Source organism: Scaptodrosophila lebanonensis, unplaced genomic scaffold (genome assembly GCF_003285725.1).
Source record: "Scaptodrosophila lebanonensis strain 11010-0011.00,11010-0021.00 unplaced genomic scaffold, SlebRS2 tig00000126-arrow-arrow-pilon, whole genome shotgun sequence".
NCBI lineage: Eukaryota > Metazoa > Arthropoda > Insecta > Diptera > Drosophilidae > Scaptodrosophila > Scaptodrosophila lebanonensis.
In genome coordinates this window covers 602,817-622,715 of record NW_022060582.1, presented here as the reverse complement: position 1 = coordinate 622,715, position 19,899 = coordinate 602,817, and the positions used below count along the sequence as shown (strand labels likewise).

General features: G+C 41.9%; 1 protein-coding gene across 2 annotated transcripts in view; it reads right to left on the bottom strand.

The window, feature by feature from the left end:
* The window catches only part of LOC115628782 (putative FERM domain-containing protein FRMD8P1), a 352,253-nt gene that overhangs the window by 161,424 nt on the left and 170,930 nt on the right, over positions 1–19,899 (bottom strand). For both annotated transcript variants that reach the window (XM_030524995.1, XM_030524996.1), the window contains one exon: positions 6,921–7,050. In XM_030524995.1, the coding sequence (XP_030380855.1) occupies positions 6,921–7,050 (130 nt within the window). The remainder of the gene's footprint in view (positions 1–6,920; positions 7,051–19,899) is intronic.

The window sequence follows — 19,899 nt, the reverse complement described above, 5'->3', positions numbered from 1 at the left end:
ATTCACACATTAGTGTCTCACATTTTGCTTTGGCTATTTCAATCGTTTGCACGCAACCACACGAACAGCTGTTTGCATGTGTGTGTGTGTGTGTGTGTATGTATACTTAGTTGTCCCCAACTGTTTGATATTTTGTATTGTTTGTTCTGCCTGCTTTTGTAAAATGCATATTTTGAAAATCCTTGAATGCAAAGTTGTAGATTTAGTTACGTAGATTACATTATCCATATTTTAAATCGATCGGACTAAATTTATAACACAAACTTTTCATTTGAAATAGTGAATAAATATTAAAACCCCAATAATTCAAGCTCCAACAAAAAATTTAAAAAACCGAGTATGCTTTTTTATTTGTATTCTTTAATTGATTTTAGAAACTAAGTTTTAAGTCAATCGGTTAAAAAATGCGGATTTTTCAAACAAACTTTGGAGCTACTTTTCCCCCCTTTGGAGCTCGAATTTTCCAAAATCCCTTCTTAGTGCGCATCTACACCATGATAGGATACTTGAGCCCAAATTTCAGCATCCTAGCTTTTACCGTGTGGGCTGTGGGCTGTTGACGCGGTTTCCTTTTGTGCCCCAAGAAAACCCCAATAATTCAAGCTCCAACAAAAAATTTAAAAAACCGAGTATGCAGTTTTGTTTGCATTCTTTAATTGATTTTAGAAACTAAGTTTTAAGTCGATCGGTTGAAAAATGCGGATTTTTCAAACAAACTTTGGAGCTCGTTTTCCCCCCTTTGGAGCTCGAATTTTCCAAAATCCCTTCTTAGTGCGCATCTACACCATGATAGGATACTTGAGCCAAAATTTCAGCATCCTAGCTTTTACGTTTGGGCTGTGGGCTGTTAACGCGGTTTGCTTTTGTGCCCCAACATTTTTTTTACAGGAAAACTCCCATATTTTAGGCCCCAAAAAAAAATATCAAAAAACCAAGTATACAGTTTTTCTTGGAATTGGAGTATACAAACTAAGTTTAAAGTTAATCAGATGAAAACTGTAGATTTTTCATACAAACGTTGGAGCCTGTTTTCCCCCCTTTGGAGCTCGAGTTTTCCAAAATCCCTTCTTAGTGCGCATCTACACCATGATAGGATACTTGAGTCCAAATTTCAGCTTCCTAGCCTTTACCGTTTGGGCTGTGCGTTGATCACCAATCATTCAGTCAGTCAGTCAGTCAGTCAGTCAGTCAGTCAGTCAGTCAGGACAAACTGTTTTATATATATAGATTAGATCGGTAACAAATTTGAGCGGCGAATTAAAAAAAACAATATATATTAAATTATCAAAAGATGTACATACATACATATAAACATATATGTATTTTTATTTATTTAATTACACTTGTTTTACAAATTTTACCACATTTTGCGACCCTTAAATGTACTTATTTTCATATTAAATATCGGCTAATTTGCCCACCGACATTTTTACCAAGAACATAAATAAAATAATATATTTTTAAACTAATATTTTTGAATTAATTTGATTTAAATGCCAACTGACATTTTTACCAAATATTTTGTAATTAATATGCAAGTCAAACAAAAATAAGAAATAGTCTATCAATAAAATTGCTTGTGCATAAATATAAGTTGAGGCAGGTCATGACAACGTCAAGGCTACTGCCACGCGTTCATATATGAAGTGTCTGCATATGAACACAACATTTGCACACATACATATGTATGTAATTGTATGTATGTGTGCTTTTATAGTCGTTATGAGAAACCCATACACTACTCACAAACTTCACTTGCATACGCATCCCAAAATACAATGCGACAGAAATATGGCAACAGTGTATGAAATTCTGATGCCCATGTAGCAGGTAAAATCTGAAAACGAAATTGAAGCTGCTGCTCGCAAACAGCAAAAGACCAAATGCACAAATACATATAAACATATACATGTATATATGTGCACGCACACATACAAAGAGCATAAGCGGCGTGAACCGACCGTCTCTGTTGACTGCCTCTCTGCGAATGAAATGAAATTCGCTCACAGAGAGCACGAATGCGACAGCTCCCAGTCGGCTCATAGCCGAAGTGCGACAGCTCCCATTCGGCAAATACCCGAACAGCTATGGGAGCTGTCGCTAACAATTTCGATGGGACGTTTTCGTTGTATGAAATGACGCATCTATATGTTGTATGGTTAGTGGTACAGCTTACAAGAAAAATTATCGATAGTGCATTCGATTTTATAATAAATATTAATAAATTGTTTTAAAAAGTTTAACACACGCTGCGAGCTACAAATATACTGTGGACCTTTTGTTAGTTGTTAATAAAGCTTTCAAGAAAAACTATCTACAACTATCAATAGTGGACGGCTACCATCGATGGTAGTTCGATAGTGCTGATAGTACCATCGATAGTTATCCACCTCTTATCCCTATACCACTAAACTACTTCACAGTTCACTGGTACCGCCCTTTTCTAGAATCCTGATCATCCCGCAGTACAAAACGCATCAGGATCGACTTGAGTCTGTTCAGAAACAATTCCTCCTTCTTGCACTTTCGCGGTTTAAACTGGGATCCCAAGCTTCGTTTGCTGCCTTACTCAAGCAGACTTATCAGAAAAAAAAAAACACAAACTCGTTATTTCTCGGACTTAGGAGAATCTGGATACCGAGTTTGGTTATTCTTGCTCTTGTACTTCCTGCCTTTTACCCTTTGGGTACAGGCTATACAAATTTAATTTATTTTATTAAATTAAATATACAATATTCAATACATGCATACGTACGTAAGTGTTGATGGACAATTTCAATAGAATAAATTTACATCATCGTATCGCTGCGTATTTATACAAGGTGTTTTCCAAAGTAAAACGGGACTTAAAAAAAAAAACAGAACAAATGGTTTTTTCGGCAAAATCAATTTATTTTATTCAAAATAGTCTCCTTCTGCTTCAATACAGCTTTTTGCACGATCCAAAAGCATGTCGAACGAGTGTTTTAGCTTGTTGGCTGGTATGGCCGCCAGTATGCCGGTGCAAGACTTTTGAATGGCCTCTACGTCTGCATAACGCTTTCCTTTCATGGGCAAATTCATTTTTCCGAAAAGGTAGAAGTTGCACGGTGCCATATCAGGTGAATACGACGAGATGGTAATGGTTAAAATGTGACTTTTGGTCAAATAAACGGTTACAATCGGTTGGATTCTGAGCAATTTTGTGCGGAACAAACCGTGCACACACCTTTCGTAAGCCCAAATGTTCATTCAAAATGCGATAAATCGGTATTTAGGAGATGTTCAATTCCATTTCCATCAATTTGATGAATTCACGCACAGTTTCGATGGAATTTTCGGTGATCACGAATTTTGATTGGCCCACATGTTGATCGTCATTTATGTCCTCACGACCACTTTGAAAACGTTGAAACCACTCGTGCACTCTGCTACGGGATAGGCAATCATCGCCATAAACTTGTTCCATCAATTGAAACGTTTCGGTGAAAGTTTTACAAATTTTAAAACAAACTTTAATGTTGGCTCTTTGTTCGAAGCTTATTTTCGCACCGATAACACAAACATACTGACACTTAAAACGCAATAACTTCACTTCCAATCGATGAAATGTCACTGGACAATCGATAAAGATAGCAGATTCTAACACACCAGTCGACATATAGATAGCGCCACCAACGGGCGCTAGATTCAAAAAGTCCTGTTTACTTTGGAACTCTCCTTGTATGAGTGAAGGTATGCAGCACAAAGTTGAACCAAAGCAGCAACAACAACAACAGCTGCGGGCACCTCGGTATCGAGGTTCCCCTAAGCCCTATGTATATCGAGTTTGTTCCTTCTATACCCTGTACCCAAAAGGTGAAAGGGTATACTAGTTTTGTGTGAACCCACAGAAGGAGGCGTGGCAGTCCCCAGAAATAATATATAATTGATCAGGATGACAAGTCGAGTCGATATAGCCATGCCCGTCTGTCCGTCCGTCCATCTGTATGAATGCAACGATCTCAGAAAGTATAAAAGTTAGAACAACCAAACTTGGTATCCAGCTTCTCCTAAAACCGATAAAGTACGAGTTTGAGTTTTTTTTCGATGCACCCTCCCCTCTCCCCTGCAAATTCTGTTTTTCCTATAACCCCCGTAATTTTTGGAATTTGGAACTAAAGATTGGTTATTACATCTAGTTAGTTATTACATCCAATTGTGAAGAAAGTTATAGCCATAAATAAAACCGCGGCCCATGCTCTATACGCAGCTATTGTTGTTGTTGCTGGTTTGACTTATTCCTGTACTGAAAGTGTTCATAAACATGTCTTGACTTTTGTATGTATGTATGTATCTATTGAATATTTTTATTTAATTTAATCAATTTAATTTTTTTTCAATAATTTTTTTTTTATTAATTTTCTTTTTTTGTGGAGAGTACAAGGTATTTTACTGTCGGGTTTGATCGGCTGAAGCGTTCTCTCTAGTTTAAATTTCTATATTTATTCTACACATAGGTACACAGTATTTCAATCTCGAGACACCCGACCTTAGCTTCTCCACTTCTTTTATATATAATTTAATTAATTAATTATTTGTATTCCCTGTACCTAAAGGGTAAAAGGGTATACTAGTTTAATGCGAATGTAAGTAACACACAGAAGTAGGCGTGCCAGACCCCACAAAGTATATATATTCTTGATCAGGGTGACAGGACGAGTCGATATAGCCATGTCCGTGTGTCCGTACGAACGAGAGGATCTCGGAAAGTATAGTATAAGCGCTTGAGTAACAAAACTTGGTATCCAGATTCAGATAAGCCCGAGAAAGAACAAGTTTGTTTTTTTTCTGATGCACCCCCTCTTTCTCCCGCTATTAAGGATTATCCATAACTGCCGTAATTCTTCGAATTTTTAACTCAATTTTGGCAATTACCTCCAATAATTAATTATAGGCCCGTATGCTAAGTTTCATTAATATAGGCCGATTTGACAGGAAATAATAGCCATAGCTACCAGCAGCTGTTGTTGTTGTTGCTGATTTGCACAGGCACACAAGACACACACAAAAACGCACACTATTTTAGTGTGAAGTTAGAAACCCTTTAACTGAGTTCTTTACTCATTTTCTATTTTCTTAATTTTTTAATTTAATAATTTGTTATACTTTGAACATAAGTTCGGGACATGTGTACAAACAAAAATCTTCGATATTTTAAAATGATTGTAATTTTTCCTTAAACTTTATAAAATGACAGTTTAAATTCAGTTTAGTAATATTCAAGAAATTATAAGAATCTTTTTTAAAAATTAAATGAAAATTTTTCCGAACGAAATAATTGAACTGATCAAATTCAAAAAACTATATTTATATCTCGATATACTTGTGTTTTTAGCGTTAATTGTTTAGATATGTCCTCCATTACTATTAATTACTCTTAACATGCGATTTGGCATTGAACTAACCAAGTTTTGAAGAAATGATCCGTCCAATTTGGCCCACTCTGTTACGATTGCTTCTTTTAATTCTTTCAAGGATCTAAATTGTCTGCCATGCATGTAAACCTTACTGGAAAGGATTCCCCAAAGGTTCTCTATGGGATTAAGATCTGGACTTTTTGCAGGCCACATCAAAAATGGTATTTTTTTATCCTCAAAAAATTGTTTTGTGCGTTTTGAGGCATGGATTGGAGCATTGTCCTGCTGGAATGTCCAATAATCTCCACACATTTCTTCTCCAAAATTAATCAGATTTTCGTCCAAAAGCTCTACATAGTTTTCGAAGTTCATTTTATGTGAGACAAAGCATATAGGACTCTTTCCAGCAAAGCAAAATGCAGCCCACACCATTAGCGATCCTCCTTGAAAATTGCGCGACACTTTCATTTGTTTGGGGTTCCTGAGGTCGTGATAATAATATTGATACCCATCTGGTCCTTCTAAATTAAATTTTTTTTCATCACTGAAAATAATTTTTTTCCACTCCAGGTCCCAAAACTTATGCATCTCTGCATAGTGCATGCGGGAAACTTTGTGCCGAGGAAGTAGTTCACATTTGACGGTTTTTTTTTCATGCGACGTTTTGACACTGAGAGATCCAGTTCCTGACAAATTTCGCCTGCGCTCAGGTTTTCTTTGAGTGCTAACGATTTTATTCTCCTCTTATCGCGATTTTGTACCAATGGCGGGCGACCGGAGCGTGGCTTTTTTCCGTGGTGTTCGGGGTCTTTCAAAAACTTTTGTATAGTAAAAAAGCTTCTTTGTATTTTGGAAGCAATTTCACGTAAGGGCATTCCAGTTTCTCGATATGCTAATATTTTAGCTCTTTCTTTATCAGATAGGTAACGGCTTTGATGCATTTCTACTAAAATTATGGTTAATTATAATCTGATCTAATATTCTAAGCCTGGATTAAAGTCAAAACTCACTTATTTAATTTTTTTAATTATAAATCCCAAAATTTTGATGAAAATGGCCCTTGAATGCACTGGTACAATGACAAAAACTGATTTGATCAGCTCAATTATTTCGTTGTGTAAAGAGAGACAGCAGCAATTTTCGATAGAAATAACGGTAGTAATAACGGATTTCTGCTTCTCCTTACTGTTTTAAGCAAGAGAATTAGATGAAAGCAAACTATGCAAAAAATGAAGTGGAAAACATAAATGGTAAATCTGTGGCATTCCGTTATAAGCATGATAAGGTGACTTATTTCGCAGACCTTACGTTGCCCACGAAAATTGAAAAGTCACCTTACTTTTTGTACGGGAAAATTCAAAGTCGGGACAGTCGACTTCATCTTCTTCACTTGTGTTGTTTGTTTATGGGAGTGGGTGTTTAACTGTTTTATTTTCATTGTCTCACATTGGTACTGTGGTAACTAAAGAAAAAACTTTGGGTTTCAAAATTTAAAATACTTTTCATTTAATTCTAACTTAAATTGTTAAATAAAGTACTTACATATTCATACAGGTCAATTATAAAGACTCCTCTTTCATTTATAGCAATTAGTATATCTATGTCTTTATGATTGACTAAACTCATAATACCACTTATGGGTTGTTCCAGTTGTCCATGGAAATATGCAGCTCTGGAAATCGAAAAGTAACAATGAAATACAAAATAATATTACAGTTGCACAATCTCTTGACCCTTTTGTACACACAATTTCACACAATTCCTAAAAAAAATTTTGATAATTTGGAAGGGTATATTGCTGAAATTATTATACTGTGTACATAAAATCTACAAGAGTATATTAGGTTTGCGGGAGCTGAAAAATGTAAGAGGCAGAAGGAGGCGTGACAGACCCCACATAGTATATATATTCTTGATCAGCATGACGAGACGAGTCGATCTAGCCCTGTCTGTCCGTCTGTCCGTCCGTATGAACACCTGGATCTCAGAGACTATAAGAGATAGAGACACCAAATTTTGCACAAAGATGCCTTATGTGTGTATTCTATACGAGTTTGTTTTATTTTTTTGATTTCCCCCCCCCCCCCCCCACTTCCCCCCTATGGGGGTTTTCCCGATTTTCCATTCGTATAATCGCCTATAAGACCTAGGAACACCAAATTTTAGTCCCAGATGCCTTATGTGAATACGCAGAAAATGTATATTTTGGAATTACCTTCCCTCTCCCCCGAAAATCGCGATTTCCTCTAACTCCCGTAATTCTTGGAATTTCGAACTCAGATTTTGCAAATACCCCCAGTTTATGTGTCCGTATGCCAACTTTCTCTATGATAGACCGATTTAACAAGAAGTTATAGCCTTAAATATATTTGCTGCTGCAGCGCTGCTTAAGCGCTGCCCGCGGCTGTTGTTGATGCTGGTGCTTTGTTTGACTGCACACATGTTTACACAGACACGAATAGATGCGCATAGGCATACATACACTCACACATACGCAATTGCTATGTAAATGTCGACTTGGCGATAGTTAGAGAGCCTTAGAAAGTGGAAAGTGACCGTAACACACATAGTGGATGTGCTTTTCCCAAGCAGGCCAAACGTCACATCACGTGCGGCCCAGTATGGATCTGAAGGCCCGCCTTTCCCCACAGAGTTGGTTTCGGTTACAACCGAGGAGGTACTAGCAATCGCCCGCAGCCTTAAGCCGTCTAAAGCACCTGGCCCAGATTGCATCCCGAACCGAGCCCTATGACTGGCCATGACACTTCACCCAGTAGCCTCGTGGAGCTGTACAACCAGTGTCTCAGGGAAGGAGTATTCCCGGATAGGTGGAAGCGGCAGAAGCTTCTCTTACTGCCAAAGCCTTGAAAGCCCCGGCAGAAGCGTCGTCGTGCCTATTGGACTCATTGGGAAAGGCGCTGGAGAAAATCATAAGCAGCAGGCTGAGCTTGGCCCTGGAGAGTGCCGGCGGACTATCTCCTAACTAGTTTGGGTTTCGTAAGGCGAGGTCAACGGTGGATGCCATTAATCAAGTAGTGGGCATCGCTACTGAGGCCATAGAGGGATCGCGCTGGATGGGTGGCTCCAAAATCTTGATGGCGCTAAGAAGTTTTTCCGTCCCGGAGTATATACTTGCAATTGTACGAAACTACTTTGATGGCAGAACTATTGAATACAGCACAGATGAGGGCATACGCTCACACGACATCTCACTAGGAGTGCCCCAGGGTTCCGTTCTGGGATCGTCCTGCCAAGTGACGTGCATAGGAGTTGCAAAGGAGCTGCGCGAGGTAGAGGCGTCCAGCTGTGCTATAGAGCAGGTCGCTGCCTGGCTAACCTCGGCTGGCCTGGAGCTCGCACCACATAAGACCAAGGCAGTTCTGATAAGCAGCCGAAAAAGAGTGGAAACCGCCCGGATACTCGTTGGCAGTACAGCAGTGAAGTCCAAAAGGGCCTTAAAATACCTTGGCGTAATGTTGGATACCAGACTATGCTTTCGTGAGCACCTAGAGTATGCTAACAGAAAAGCAGCCGAGTCTGGACGAGCGCTGGCACGGATAATGCTAAACACCAGAGGTCCAAAACAAAACCGCAGAGCACTGCTCACAAGAGTAACGAGCTCGACGCTGCTCCAGTCTGGGCCCACGCCATGGAGAAGGGGTCCTACAGACGTGGCCCTGATGCCACATACCGTCTAAGCTCAATACGGATCTGCAGCGGGTTCAGGACGATTTCGGATGAAGTAGCACTCGTGTTGGCACGCATGCTACCGTTGGCGGAGCTAACACGCGAGGCGAAGGTGAGGTACGAAGGTGCGCGTGTTGCAGTGGCTGATGCCACACCAGCAGCCGTGTTGCGTCAGGATGCAAGGAGTCGCAGTGTAGATGGGATACCACGAGCAAAGGTCGACGGACGTACCGTCTGATCCCCAACATAATGACGTGGATAAGGCGCAAACACGGTGAGCTAAATTTCCACCTAACTTAGCTACTGAGTGGGCACGGTTGCTTTCGTAGCTACCTGCATCGGTTCGGCCACGACTCTGTGACGGAGTGCTCCCACTGTGGAAACGGCGTTGTAGAAGACGCTGAGCACGTATTGTTTTTCTGCCCCAGGCTTAGATGCATCCGTGAGGTGCTGGAAAAAGGCCGTGGGCTCTAACATTTCGGCGAACAACATTGTGGACCTGATGCTCAATAGCCATCAAGGTTGGGACGCTACCAGTAGCTTCGCTGATAGTGCAATGTGCGATCTTACGCGATTAGAGAGAGGCAGAGCAGCTGATTTAGTGCAGTAGACTTAAAAAGAGGCCAGGACTTGTGCGATGCATTGCTTAGCGGCCGTCCCGCACGAGAAAGTGACCTCTCTTTTTTGTTCAAGTCTACTTAGTATAAGTTATTATGTATATATGTAAAATACATTACATGTAATCAATAAACAGAATATAAAACAAGATAGAACGCTACAGTCGAGCAAGCCCGACAGTAAAATAGCCTATACTCTCCACAAAAAAAGAAAAATTAAAAAAAAAAAAATTTAAAAAAATTAAATTATTAAAAACAAGATAGAACGCTACAGTCGAGCAAGCCCGACAGTAAAATAGCCTGTACTCTCCACAAAAAAGAAAAATTAAAAAAAAAAAAATTTATAAATAAATAAAATTATTTAAAAAAATGAATGAATTAATTAATTAAAATAATTAATTAAATTAAATTAGAATACATGTTTATGTTCAGTTTAAACAGCATACATTTACATCACGTACCTATGCGTGTTTATATGCGTGTATGTATGCAGCACAAAGTTGAACAAAAGCAGCAACAACAACAACAGCTGCGGGCAGCGCTGCCGACAGAGCTGCAGGCAGCGCATGAGCAGCGATTTTACTTATGGCTATAACTTTCTTCAGAATTGACCTATCATGATGAAATTTGGCACACGGACACATTAGTACTAACTGGATGTACCTACCAAATTAAATTTAAATTCCGAGAATTACGGAAGTTATAAGAAACAAGAGAGAACGCTACAGTCGAGCAAGCCCGACAGTGTAATACCCTGTACCCAGGTAAACTTCCGTCACTGAGTTATATGCACCCATAGCAGCAAAAAGAGGAAGAAGAAGAGCGAACTTGTTGCTGCAGTTTGGGGGGGTTGTACTGGCGAGAATTTGTTTCGCTAATAACTTTTCTTAGAATTGACCGAATTGAATAAAATTTTGAACAACAGTAGACAATTATATATAAATTATGTGTGCAAAGTTTGGTTTAGGTAGCATTTGAAATGTGGACGCTATTGACGAAATTCTGTAGCGGGGGAAGGGGGGGAAAATTAAAAAAAAAAAAAATAAACTCGTCCTTACTCGGACCTAGGAGAATCTGGATGCCAAGTTTGGTTATTCTAGCTTTTATAGTTTCTGAGATCCTCGCGTTCATCCAGACGGACAGACGGACGGACAGACGGACAGACGGACGGACATGTCTAGATCGATTTCTCTCGTCATGCTGATCAAGAATATATATACTTTATGGGGTCGGAGATGCTTCCTTCTGTATGTTACATACTTTGCACAAACCTAATATACCCTTTTTACCCTACGGGTACAGGGTATAAAAATACGAATTGCGGGGGAGTGGGGGGGTGTATCAGAAAAAATAAACAAACTCGTTCTGCCTAGGGCTTATAGGAACCTTGATACCAATTTTGGTTATCCTAGCTCTTGTACTTACTGAGATCCTTGCGCTCATACAGACAGACGGACAGACGGTCAGACGGACAGACGGACATGGCTATATCGACTCGTCTTCTCATCCTGATCAAGAATATATATACTTTGTGGGGTCTGCCACGCCTCCTTCTGTGTGTTACATACATGCGCACAAAACTAGTATAGCCTTTCACCCTTTGGGTACAGGCTATAAAAATGAATGAATGAATTAATTAATTAAATTAAATTAGGATACATGTTTATGTTCAGTTTTAACAGCATACATTTACATCACGTACATATGCGTGTTTATATGCGTGTATGTATGCAGCACAAAGTTGAACCAAAGCAGCAACAACAACAGTTGCGGGCAGCGCTGCCGACAGAGCTGCAGGCAGCGCATGAGCAGCGATTTTACTTATGGCTATAACTTTCTTTAGAATTGACCTATCATGATGAAATTTGGCACACGGACACATTAGTACTAACTGGATGTACCTACCAAAATTGATTTCAAAATTCCGAGAATTACGGAAGTTATAAGAAAAAACACGAATTGCGGGGGAGTGGGGGGTGTATCAGAAAAAATAAACAAACTCGATCTGCCTAGGGCTTATAGGAACCTTGATACCAATTTCCAATGGTTATCCTAGCTCTTGTACTTACTGAGATCCTTGCGCTCATACAGACAGACGGACAGACAGACGGACAGACAGACAGACGGACATGGCTATATCGACTCGTCTTCTCATCCTGATCAAGAATATATATACTTTGTGCCACGCCTCCTTCTGTGTCTTACATACATGCGCACAAAACTAGTATAGCCTTTCACCCTTTGGGTACAGGCTATAAACAAAAAACAAAAAAAACACATAGACATGCATACGCTCACACCGACGCAATTGCTATATATATTTTTAATTTTTTAATTTCTATAGTTATTTTAACCATATGTACAGAGTATTTCAATGTCGGACAACCGACTTTACCTCTCTCGGTATTCGAACTCACGTAGAGGGTGTATAATTGCACATTTACATAGAAATTGTGTCTATGTGAGTGTATGTATGTCTATGCGCGTGTCTGTGTGAGCATGTATGTAGTCAACCAAACTATCAACAACAACAACAGCTGCGGGCAGCACTTGGGCTGCAAATATATTTATGGCTATAAGTTCCAGTTAAATCCGTCTATCATAATGAAAAAGAATTTAAAAGTTGCATCATCAGTGCTGCATATTTTTAGGATCTGCGTGTATTTTAGATCTATACCCCAAAATTCGAGTGCATAGTTTTAAGAGCTGGGTGTATTTGGGCTGGTGTTTAAGTGAGCTAGTGGAAAGGCCGTACGGGCCGGGGAGAGGACTCTCCACCGTACCGGCGGTGCACCTGAGTGAGGGCTCTGGGGACCGAGCCGGGGCGGAATAACCCCCATCCCGTCAAGAAAATTCCTGGCCACCGAGGGTCCTTGGTTAAAAAAACCAGCCATAATGGCCGATACCCACCTTTACTGTTTGCTAAAGGTGCTTCCCACGGACCAGCCGCCGGGAGTCCAGCAGCCCCCTACATTGAGCATTTTTTAAGGAGTTGGCGCCGTGGTACAACCAAGGCCCACCACTGGCAACTATGGGGGATGTAGCTTGGATTAAAGCCAACGAAGCCATGGCTGATGTAAGCCCCTTCGCGCGTCTGTCTGGTGGAAAGATGCCCACTAAAGTCCGCCCCACCCTTAGCGCCTATGCAGAGCTTCCCAATTTTTGGCTCACCTGCCGCAAATTCACCTGCGTGTGCACCACATCCAATGGAGCAGGCAAATACGCCTTCCTCGACGCCCCATGGCGACTTTACCGACTGCTAACCCAGTGCAGGCGAGCACCGGATTTTCAAACCATCCAGCGACAGCCCAGGCAGAGATGCTGGAGTTGGGCACCCATCTGCAATCGGTCTGCCGTCCCTGGTTGTCCCGGACAACCAGCAGCAGGACTGTCCGCAGGTAGTAAAGGGTAACGGGAACCCTCCAGCCACCTCTCCTGCTTCCAATGCGGACACTTGGAAGGATTCAAGCGCCAGATACGTGCGAAGCCCAGCAAGCCGCATATCATCATCGACAAGGGTGTCGGTGAAGCTCAGTATGCGGACATTCTTAAGACAGTCAAATCAGCACCAGATTTTCAACCGATAAAAGATGACGTACAGCGTATCAGGAGAACTGGTAACGGTAGCCTGTTCTTGGAACTAAGCAGATCACCGACCCACGATATCGGTAAGCTGCACGAAGGTGTGGAGGCGGCCTTATAGGGAATAGCCGTAGTCAAACCACTGTCACAGGTAGCTTAAAATGCCCGGCATTTGAGGAGGCATTCAATAATTGAGATGATAAAGGCTTACCTCAACCACTGCATTGCAGCGCAAGACCTGCTGCTGCAAACTGTCAGCGAGGAAAACGTAAGCATGGAAATTCTCAGTGAGCCGTATAAAGTCTACACCAATAATAGCTGGGTCGCTGGCCTGACCGGTAAGACTGCTCTGTGGCTGTGAGGACCTAGAACACTATGGTTATCAGAAGTTAGAGCTGGTCACATCTTCGTCAGAGCCAAGTTGCCTAGTCTGTGGATTTATAGCTGCTACCTTCCACCACCCTTCCCCTGGCGGAATTCGCAGCAATCCTGGAAGCGAGACCGTATACTCCTTGAGGCGCTCTTAGGCCTGGAACTGGCATTACTGAACAGTGGATCGCAGTACACCTTTAGCAGGGCTGGTATTGGATCGATAATCGACCTGACGTTTTCCAGTAGCTCCCTCCAGAACCAGATAAGAAGAGCGAAGCATTCACTGTAAGTGACCACGCGGGAATAATCCTCACGATAGGCGAGATGGTCCGCGGTATTACAAACACACAGCTCTCTATCGCATACAGGCTGGAAACCTTTTTTCCACTATCATTTGATAGCGCGAGATCCACAGAGTATGGCAGTGGACGCCGTTGCTCAATTCAGAGCTGCCTGTGATGCTAGCATGGCCAGACGACCACATTATAGGCGCCACCACGCTCCAGATTATTGGTGGAACGACAGCACCGCTGAACTGCGCAAGCTGTGCATCGGAGCCACGAGAAGAACCCCGAGAGCAAGACGTTCGCCCCATTTCGGCTTGCTGCAGGAAGCCTACAGAGAAGCAAGACGTTCGCCCCATTTCGGCTTGCTGCAGGAAGCCTACAGAGAAGCAAGACGTTCGCTGAAAAGGTCAATCGTAGCTAGCAAGCAGGAATGCTTTCTAGAGCTCTACGACACGGCTGACCAGGATCTCTTGGGGAGAATTTACAAGCTGATTGTCAAGCGTGTCAATGCAGGCCGCCCCGACATCCCCCAGGATGCGTCGAAACTTTCTAGAATAATGGAGACTTTATTCCCTGCGAGACCAGAGACGCCTGCTTTAACTTCCACCACAAAAGTGGCATTAGACATCTCCGACGGAGGGTCCATAGAGGAGGTTATACACGTCGCTCGCAGCCTGCAGCCCTGTTGCCTAAGCCAGGCAAACCGCCTCATAACCCCGCGTCTAACAGGCCAATCTCAGTGCTGGAGAAAATGGTATGCGCGATGCTCGAGGCGGTTATTGGTCTGTCAGACAAACAATTTTGTTTCAGGAGGGCGAAATCCACCTTGGACGCAATAGCCAAAGTAGTAAACATCGCGTCGAATCGCAGGTACCAGATGGAGAGAAGGCACGAAGGAATACTGCCTGGTGGTCACTGTGGACGTCAGGATTGCGGTCTGAATGCGCTGTCAGCTCAGCGCGTCCCTTTTCACTTGCAGCGTGTCATCAGGAGCTACTTCAGCAACCGCGTACTTAGGTACTACACCATCTCGGGCACGAAAAATCACAATATAGTTGTTGGCGCCCCCCAAGGGTCGATGGAATCCACCGGCTTCAGGTCCCACCTGTCATGGCGCTGGTGGGATATGAAGATGACGTAGCCATTGTATGTGTCGCGAAGGAGGTCAAGGCCGTGCAAGACGCGTGCAATCGCAAGAGATTACGTGCTGGCTAAATACAGTTGGCCTTGAACTGGCGGCAGGAAAAACGGAGGCCGTCTTAATTATTAGCCGTAAGGTGGTAGAGCAGGCGCACATCCGAATTGGAGGTCTGCCAGTGCTATCCAAACGTTCTATCACCTACCTAGGAGTTAGGATGGACACACGGTTGTGCTTTCGCGAACATTTGGACAACTCAAACAGGAAAGCAGCTGACTCTATTCGGGCGCTCTCGCGTATTATGGTCAACACGCGGAGCCCTAAACAAGCGATTATGCTCTACGCGGCACCGATTTGGGCTGCCGCGGCAAACACAAAGAGCTATATCTGGGACCTTGCAGCCACGTACCGGCTCAGCGCACTTCGCGTCTGCAGTGCCTTTAGGACGGTTTTCGATGACGCTGTGCTGGTGATCGCGGGATGGTCCCTATTGACCTCTTCGTCGCAGAAGCGAGCAACGTCCACGCCAGCACAGCTGGGCAGCCTCGAAGAATTTCCCGGGAAGTAGCTAGAGAAAAAACAAATTGCCACTGGCAAGGGCGATGGAACGCCTCACCCAAGGGCCGATGGACCCACGTGCTTATACTAGAAATAGCATCTGCTTGGCGCAGCCTCTAAGTGGCCATGGATTGTTCAGAAGCTATCTTCACCGTTTTGGGCACGACTCCAGTGCGGAATGCCCTACCTGTAGAGTAACTGGAGACGCACACCATGCGGCATTCAAATGCCAGAGATTCGAAGCAGCCAGACGGAGATGGGAGGCAATAACTAGTACTCCTCCCCAGGCGACAAACTTTGTGTACAACATTCTCGCAGACAAAGACTCGTGGGCAGCAAGTGCAAGCTTTGCGGCCTCAGTAATAGGCAAGCTTCAAAGACTGGAGCGCGAAAGGAGCGGAATATAGACAGGTTGTAAGTCCGGGTGAAGCAATGCCTAACCACCGTACCGCCTGTACTCCAACTTGTTTATATTTACGCTTTTGTACTCTTTTTTAACCGTCCTTCCTGATCACTGGAGGTAATATGGAATAACAATAGACCAGCCAAGGCCACTACCCGAGCGGTAGTGACCAGATAGCTAAGGTCTAAAAGAGTCTGCTGTCCCTGCATGCCGACTGGACACACAGTATACAAATGCGTGACGTTCAAGGCAGCGCACGTGGACCGACGATGGGCCTGGATTCGAGAAACAAACAGATGCGCAAAATACATTATCGCCACGTACAGCCCCCGGGAATGCTCAAGCAGACAGAGCTTCCGATACCAACAGAAGCATCATACATTGCTATATAAAGACAGTGGAATAAAGGCGGCAGCAGCCTTCAGCCAACCAGGTATTTCCAGAACTAAGAATCAATACGTTTTATTGGCTACGGTACAGGTGAAACTATTTAGAAGTGAAAGTATTTAGTAGAATTTTAAAAAATAAAACAAATTTGCACAGCGTACACATAAGGCATCTTTGTGCAAAATTTTGTGTCTCTATCTCTTATAGTCTTTGAGCTCTAGGTGTTCATATGGCCGGACATACGGACAGACCGACAGGCAGACATAGATCGACTCGTCCTGTCATGCTGATCACGAATATATATACTTTATGGGGTCTGCCACGCCTCCTTCTGCCTGTTACATTTTTCAGCTCGCGCAACTTGTACATTTCACATACAGAGTATAAAAACAAGTAAAAAGCTAAAGTCGGGTGTCCCGACTTTGAAATACTCTGTACATAGAATTATTAGAATAATTATAGAAATTACAAAAATTAAGAGAATAAAAAAAAAAAAATGTTGATCGAACTCACGGAAAGGGTGTATAATTGCACATTTACATAGCAATTGCGTATATGTGAGTGTACATATGTTTATGCACGTCTATTCGTGTCTGTGTAAACATGTTTGCAGTCAACCAAAGCATCAGAATCAACAACAGCTGCGGGCAGCGCTTGTGCAGCAAGTATATTGATGGCTATAACTTCCTGCTAAATCTAACTATCATAGTGAAACTTGGCATACGAATGGAAAATCCGAAAAACCCCCATAGAGGGGAAGTGGGGGGAAAATCAAAAAAATAAAACAAACTTGCACGTGTACGCTGTGAATCTTTATGCAAAGTTTGGTGTCTCTACCTCTTATAGTCTCTGAGATTCAGGACAGACGGACAGACAGACAGGGCTAGATCGATTCGTCTCGTCATGCTGATCAAGAATATATACCACTACGAATTGGCTAACCCATATTAAAAAGTACTATACTCGGATGGATTGTGTCGGGACCAGTAAATGTTCGGGGAGCACCCAAGACAGTCTACGTTGGAGCTATTACAAAGGGTCAATCAGGGCAGACTGTCACAGTAGTAGAACATTCAGGGCAGTACTATGTTTACTATGTCTACACCACCATCCCTAAACGAGTCTGTGAGCCACGCATCCTAAATAACGTGGCAGACCCGGCAAATTAAAACCACGCAGTCCGATGTCAACCAACACTGAACCTGCAAAGGATGACAACATGAGAGTCAGACTGACCACACCAATAAGTTTATTACCCATAATATGGATCAATGTAATGCTATTGGTAGCGTTTATTCTATTGTCGTCTGCAGAGTCAACTATACTCAGCTGCCAAATGCACCTGACTTATATTGTCAAGGACAGGCGCCCATGGCCACAGCAGTTTTCCAATGGAAATTTGACAGCTTCTATGACAGGAAAATGTTACAACGGTTATGTAATTACACTTCGACCATAGGCCACAGATGTAAGTCGCTGCAGGTACTCCACCCGCATGAAATGGATACCCTCCGGCCTGTGTATCCATCGACATAGCATAACCTGAAAGGCAACGAAGGCTACAACCAATTACACTACATACAGACAAAGTTACCAGGTTGATGCAACAAGCACAACTCACCACTCTGGCAAATACACTACTTGAAGCCCGTTTCATTTAGAACAACGCCAACCGCCGGCAATATGCTGACGCTACACGTCCCACAACACATACATATAGCGATAGTACATGCGACGCACGCATGAATACTTCCATAATATTTGTAAGTCAGCAACGCACTTGACCATTAACCGTATTACCTAAACGGCTCTTCCGGTCACTATAAATCGACAAGCACTTCCCGTTTGCGAAATTTGATCTTGATTTCGCCTCAACTGCCGGTCAAAGTGACCAACTTTACTGCATTAAACGAAATATTCAAGGCAGTATCACAGAAAACAACTGGTGAGATGCATATTTTGCTTTAGAAAACTGTGGGAGGAAAGTTATAAGAGACAAATGCAATTGACAAACAGTGTCTGTATATGCTCCATGTATAGCAAAATAGATTACTTAACTGGAAGCTACCATTTATTTCGATTTACTTCTACACATACATTAAACAACTAGATAAGCTAAAGTATCACGACTTTGAAATACTCTGTACATATGTGTAGAAGTCGGGGCACCCAACTTTAGCTTCTCTACTTGTTTGATAAGTATCTGAATCGTTTCTCCTTTCGATTTCTGAGACTTGATCAAATATTTTGGAATTTACCTCCCTCCCCCCTCTCCCATGCAAATCGCATTTTTCTCTAACTCCCGTAATTCTTGGAATTTCGAACTCAATTTTGCAAATGCCCCAGTTAGTTATTATGTGTCCGTATGCCAAGTTTCATCATGATAGACCGATTTAGCAGGAAGTTATAGCCATCAATATATTTGCTGCACAAGCACTGCCCAAGCGCTGCCCGCAGCTGTTGTTGATGCTGATGCTTTGGTTGACTGCAAAAATGCTCACACAGACATGAATAGACGCGCACAAACATACATACACTCACATAGACGCAATTGCTATGTAAATGTGCAATTATACACCATTTAAGTGAGTTCGAATACCGAGAGAAGTAAAATCGATCAACTTTTTTTTTTAATTGTCTTGATTTTTTTTAATTTCTATAATTATTCTAAACATATGTACAGAGTATTTCAAAGTCGGGACACCCGACTTTAGCTTTTTTACTTGTTTTATCGCTGAATTTGGCTGATTTCCCTCAAATTTTGTGATTTCTGCAAGTGAGTTAAAATTTTGTCTTGAAAATATTTTAAAATTAAATGCTAATAGCATTTCATGAAATTTTTGATACCTTAGAAAATTTATATTGTAGCTGTAGTTATTTGATAGAATTTTTGTGTTTCATGCTGTATAGTAGCCGTAATTTGGGATTTGTCCTATATTATAAAACTATTTTTCTACGCTATCTGTTTTATGTTATATACATATATAGTATACCACTTCTTCGTCATTTTATGTAAGATGTTATCCAAATGTGCTTTTCAGTTAGAAATAATGTCAGTGACTTGTGACAGTGACAGTTACTTGCCAGAGGATAATAAAGTTGAACACAGCTGAAAGTCCAAATGAGTTAGACGTGAATGATAGTGGTATATCTGTCATAGATGTCACAGATGTGGGCTCTGATCGAGCTCCATGAAGGGCGATGACAATTGAAGGTAATATATTGGGGATGCAAAGTAATTTAATTTTGAATGAAAAGCAGCGTCGACTCCAGATGAACACCGCCTTACCTGGCGAAATAATGAAACTATCGCAGCCTTGTTTTTTTCTTGGTATTTATCTTTGTGATAAAAATAAGTGCGATACTAATCTGTATCTTTAACGTCACACTACGTTAGAAATTCGTCAACTATTTATTATCTTTCGCCTATTTAAGGACATCTTTCAAAGATTTGCCAATATTGGAGCACGAAAATTAGGATATGAACCAT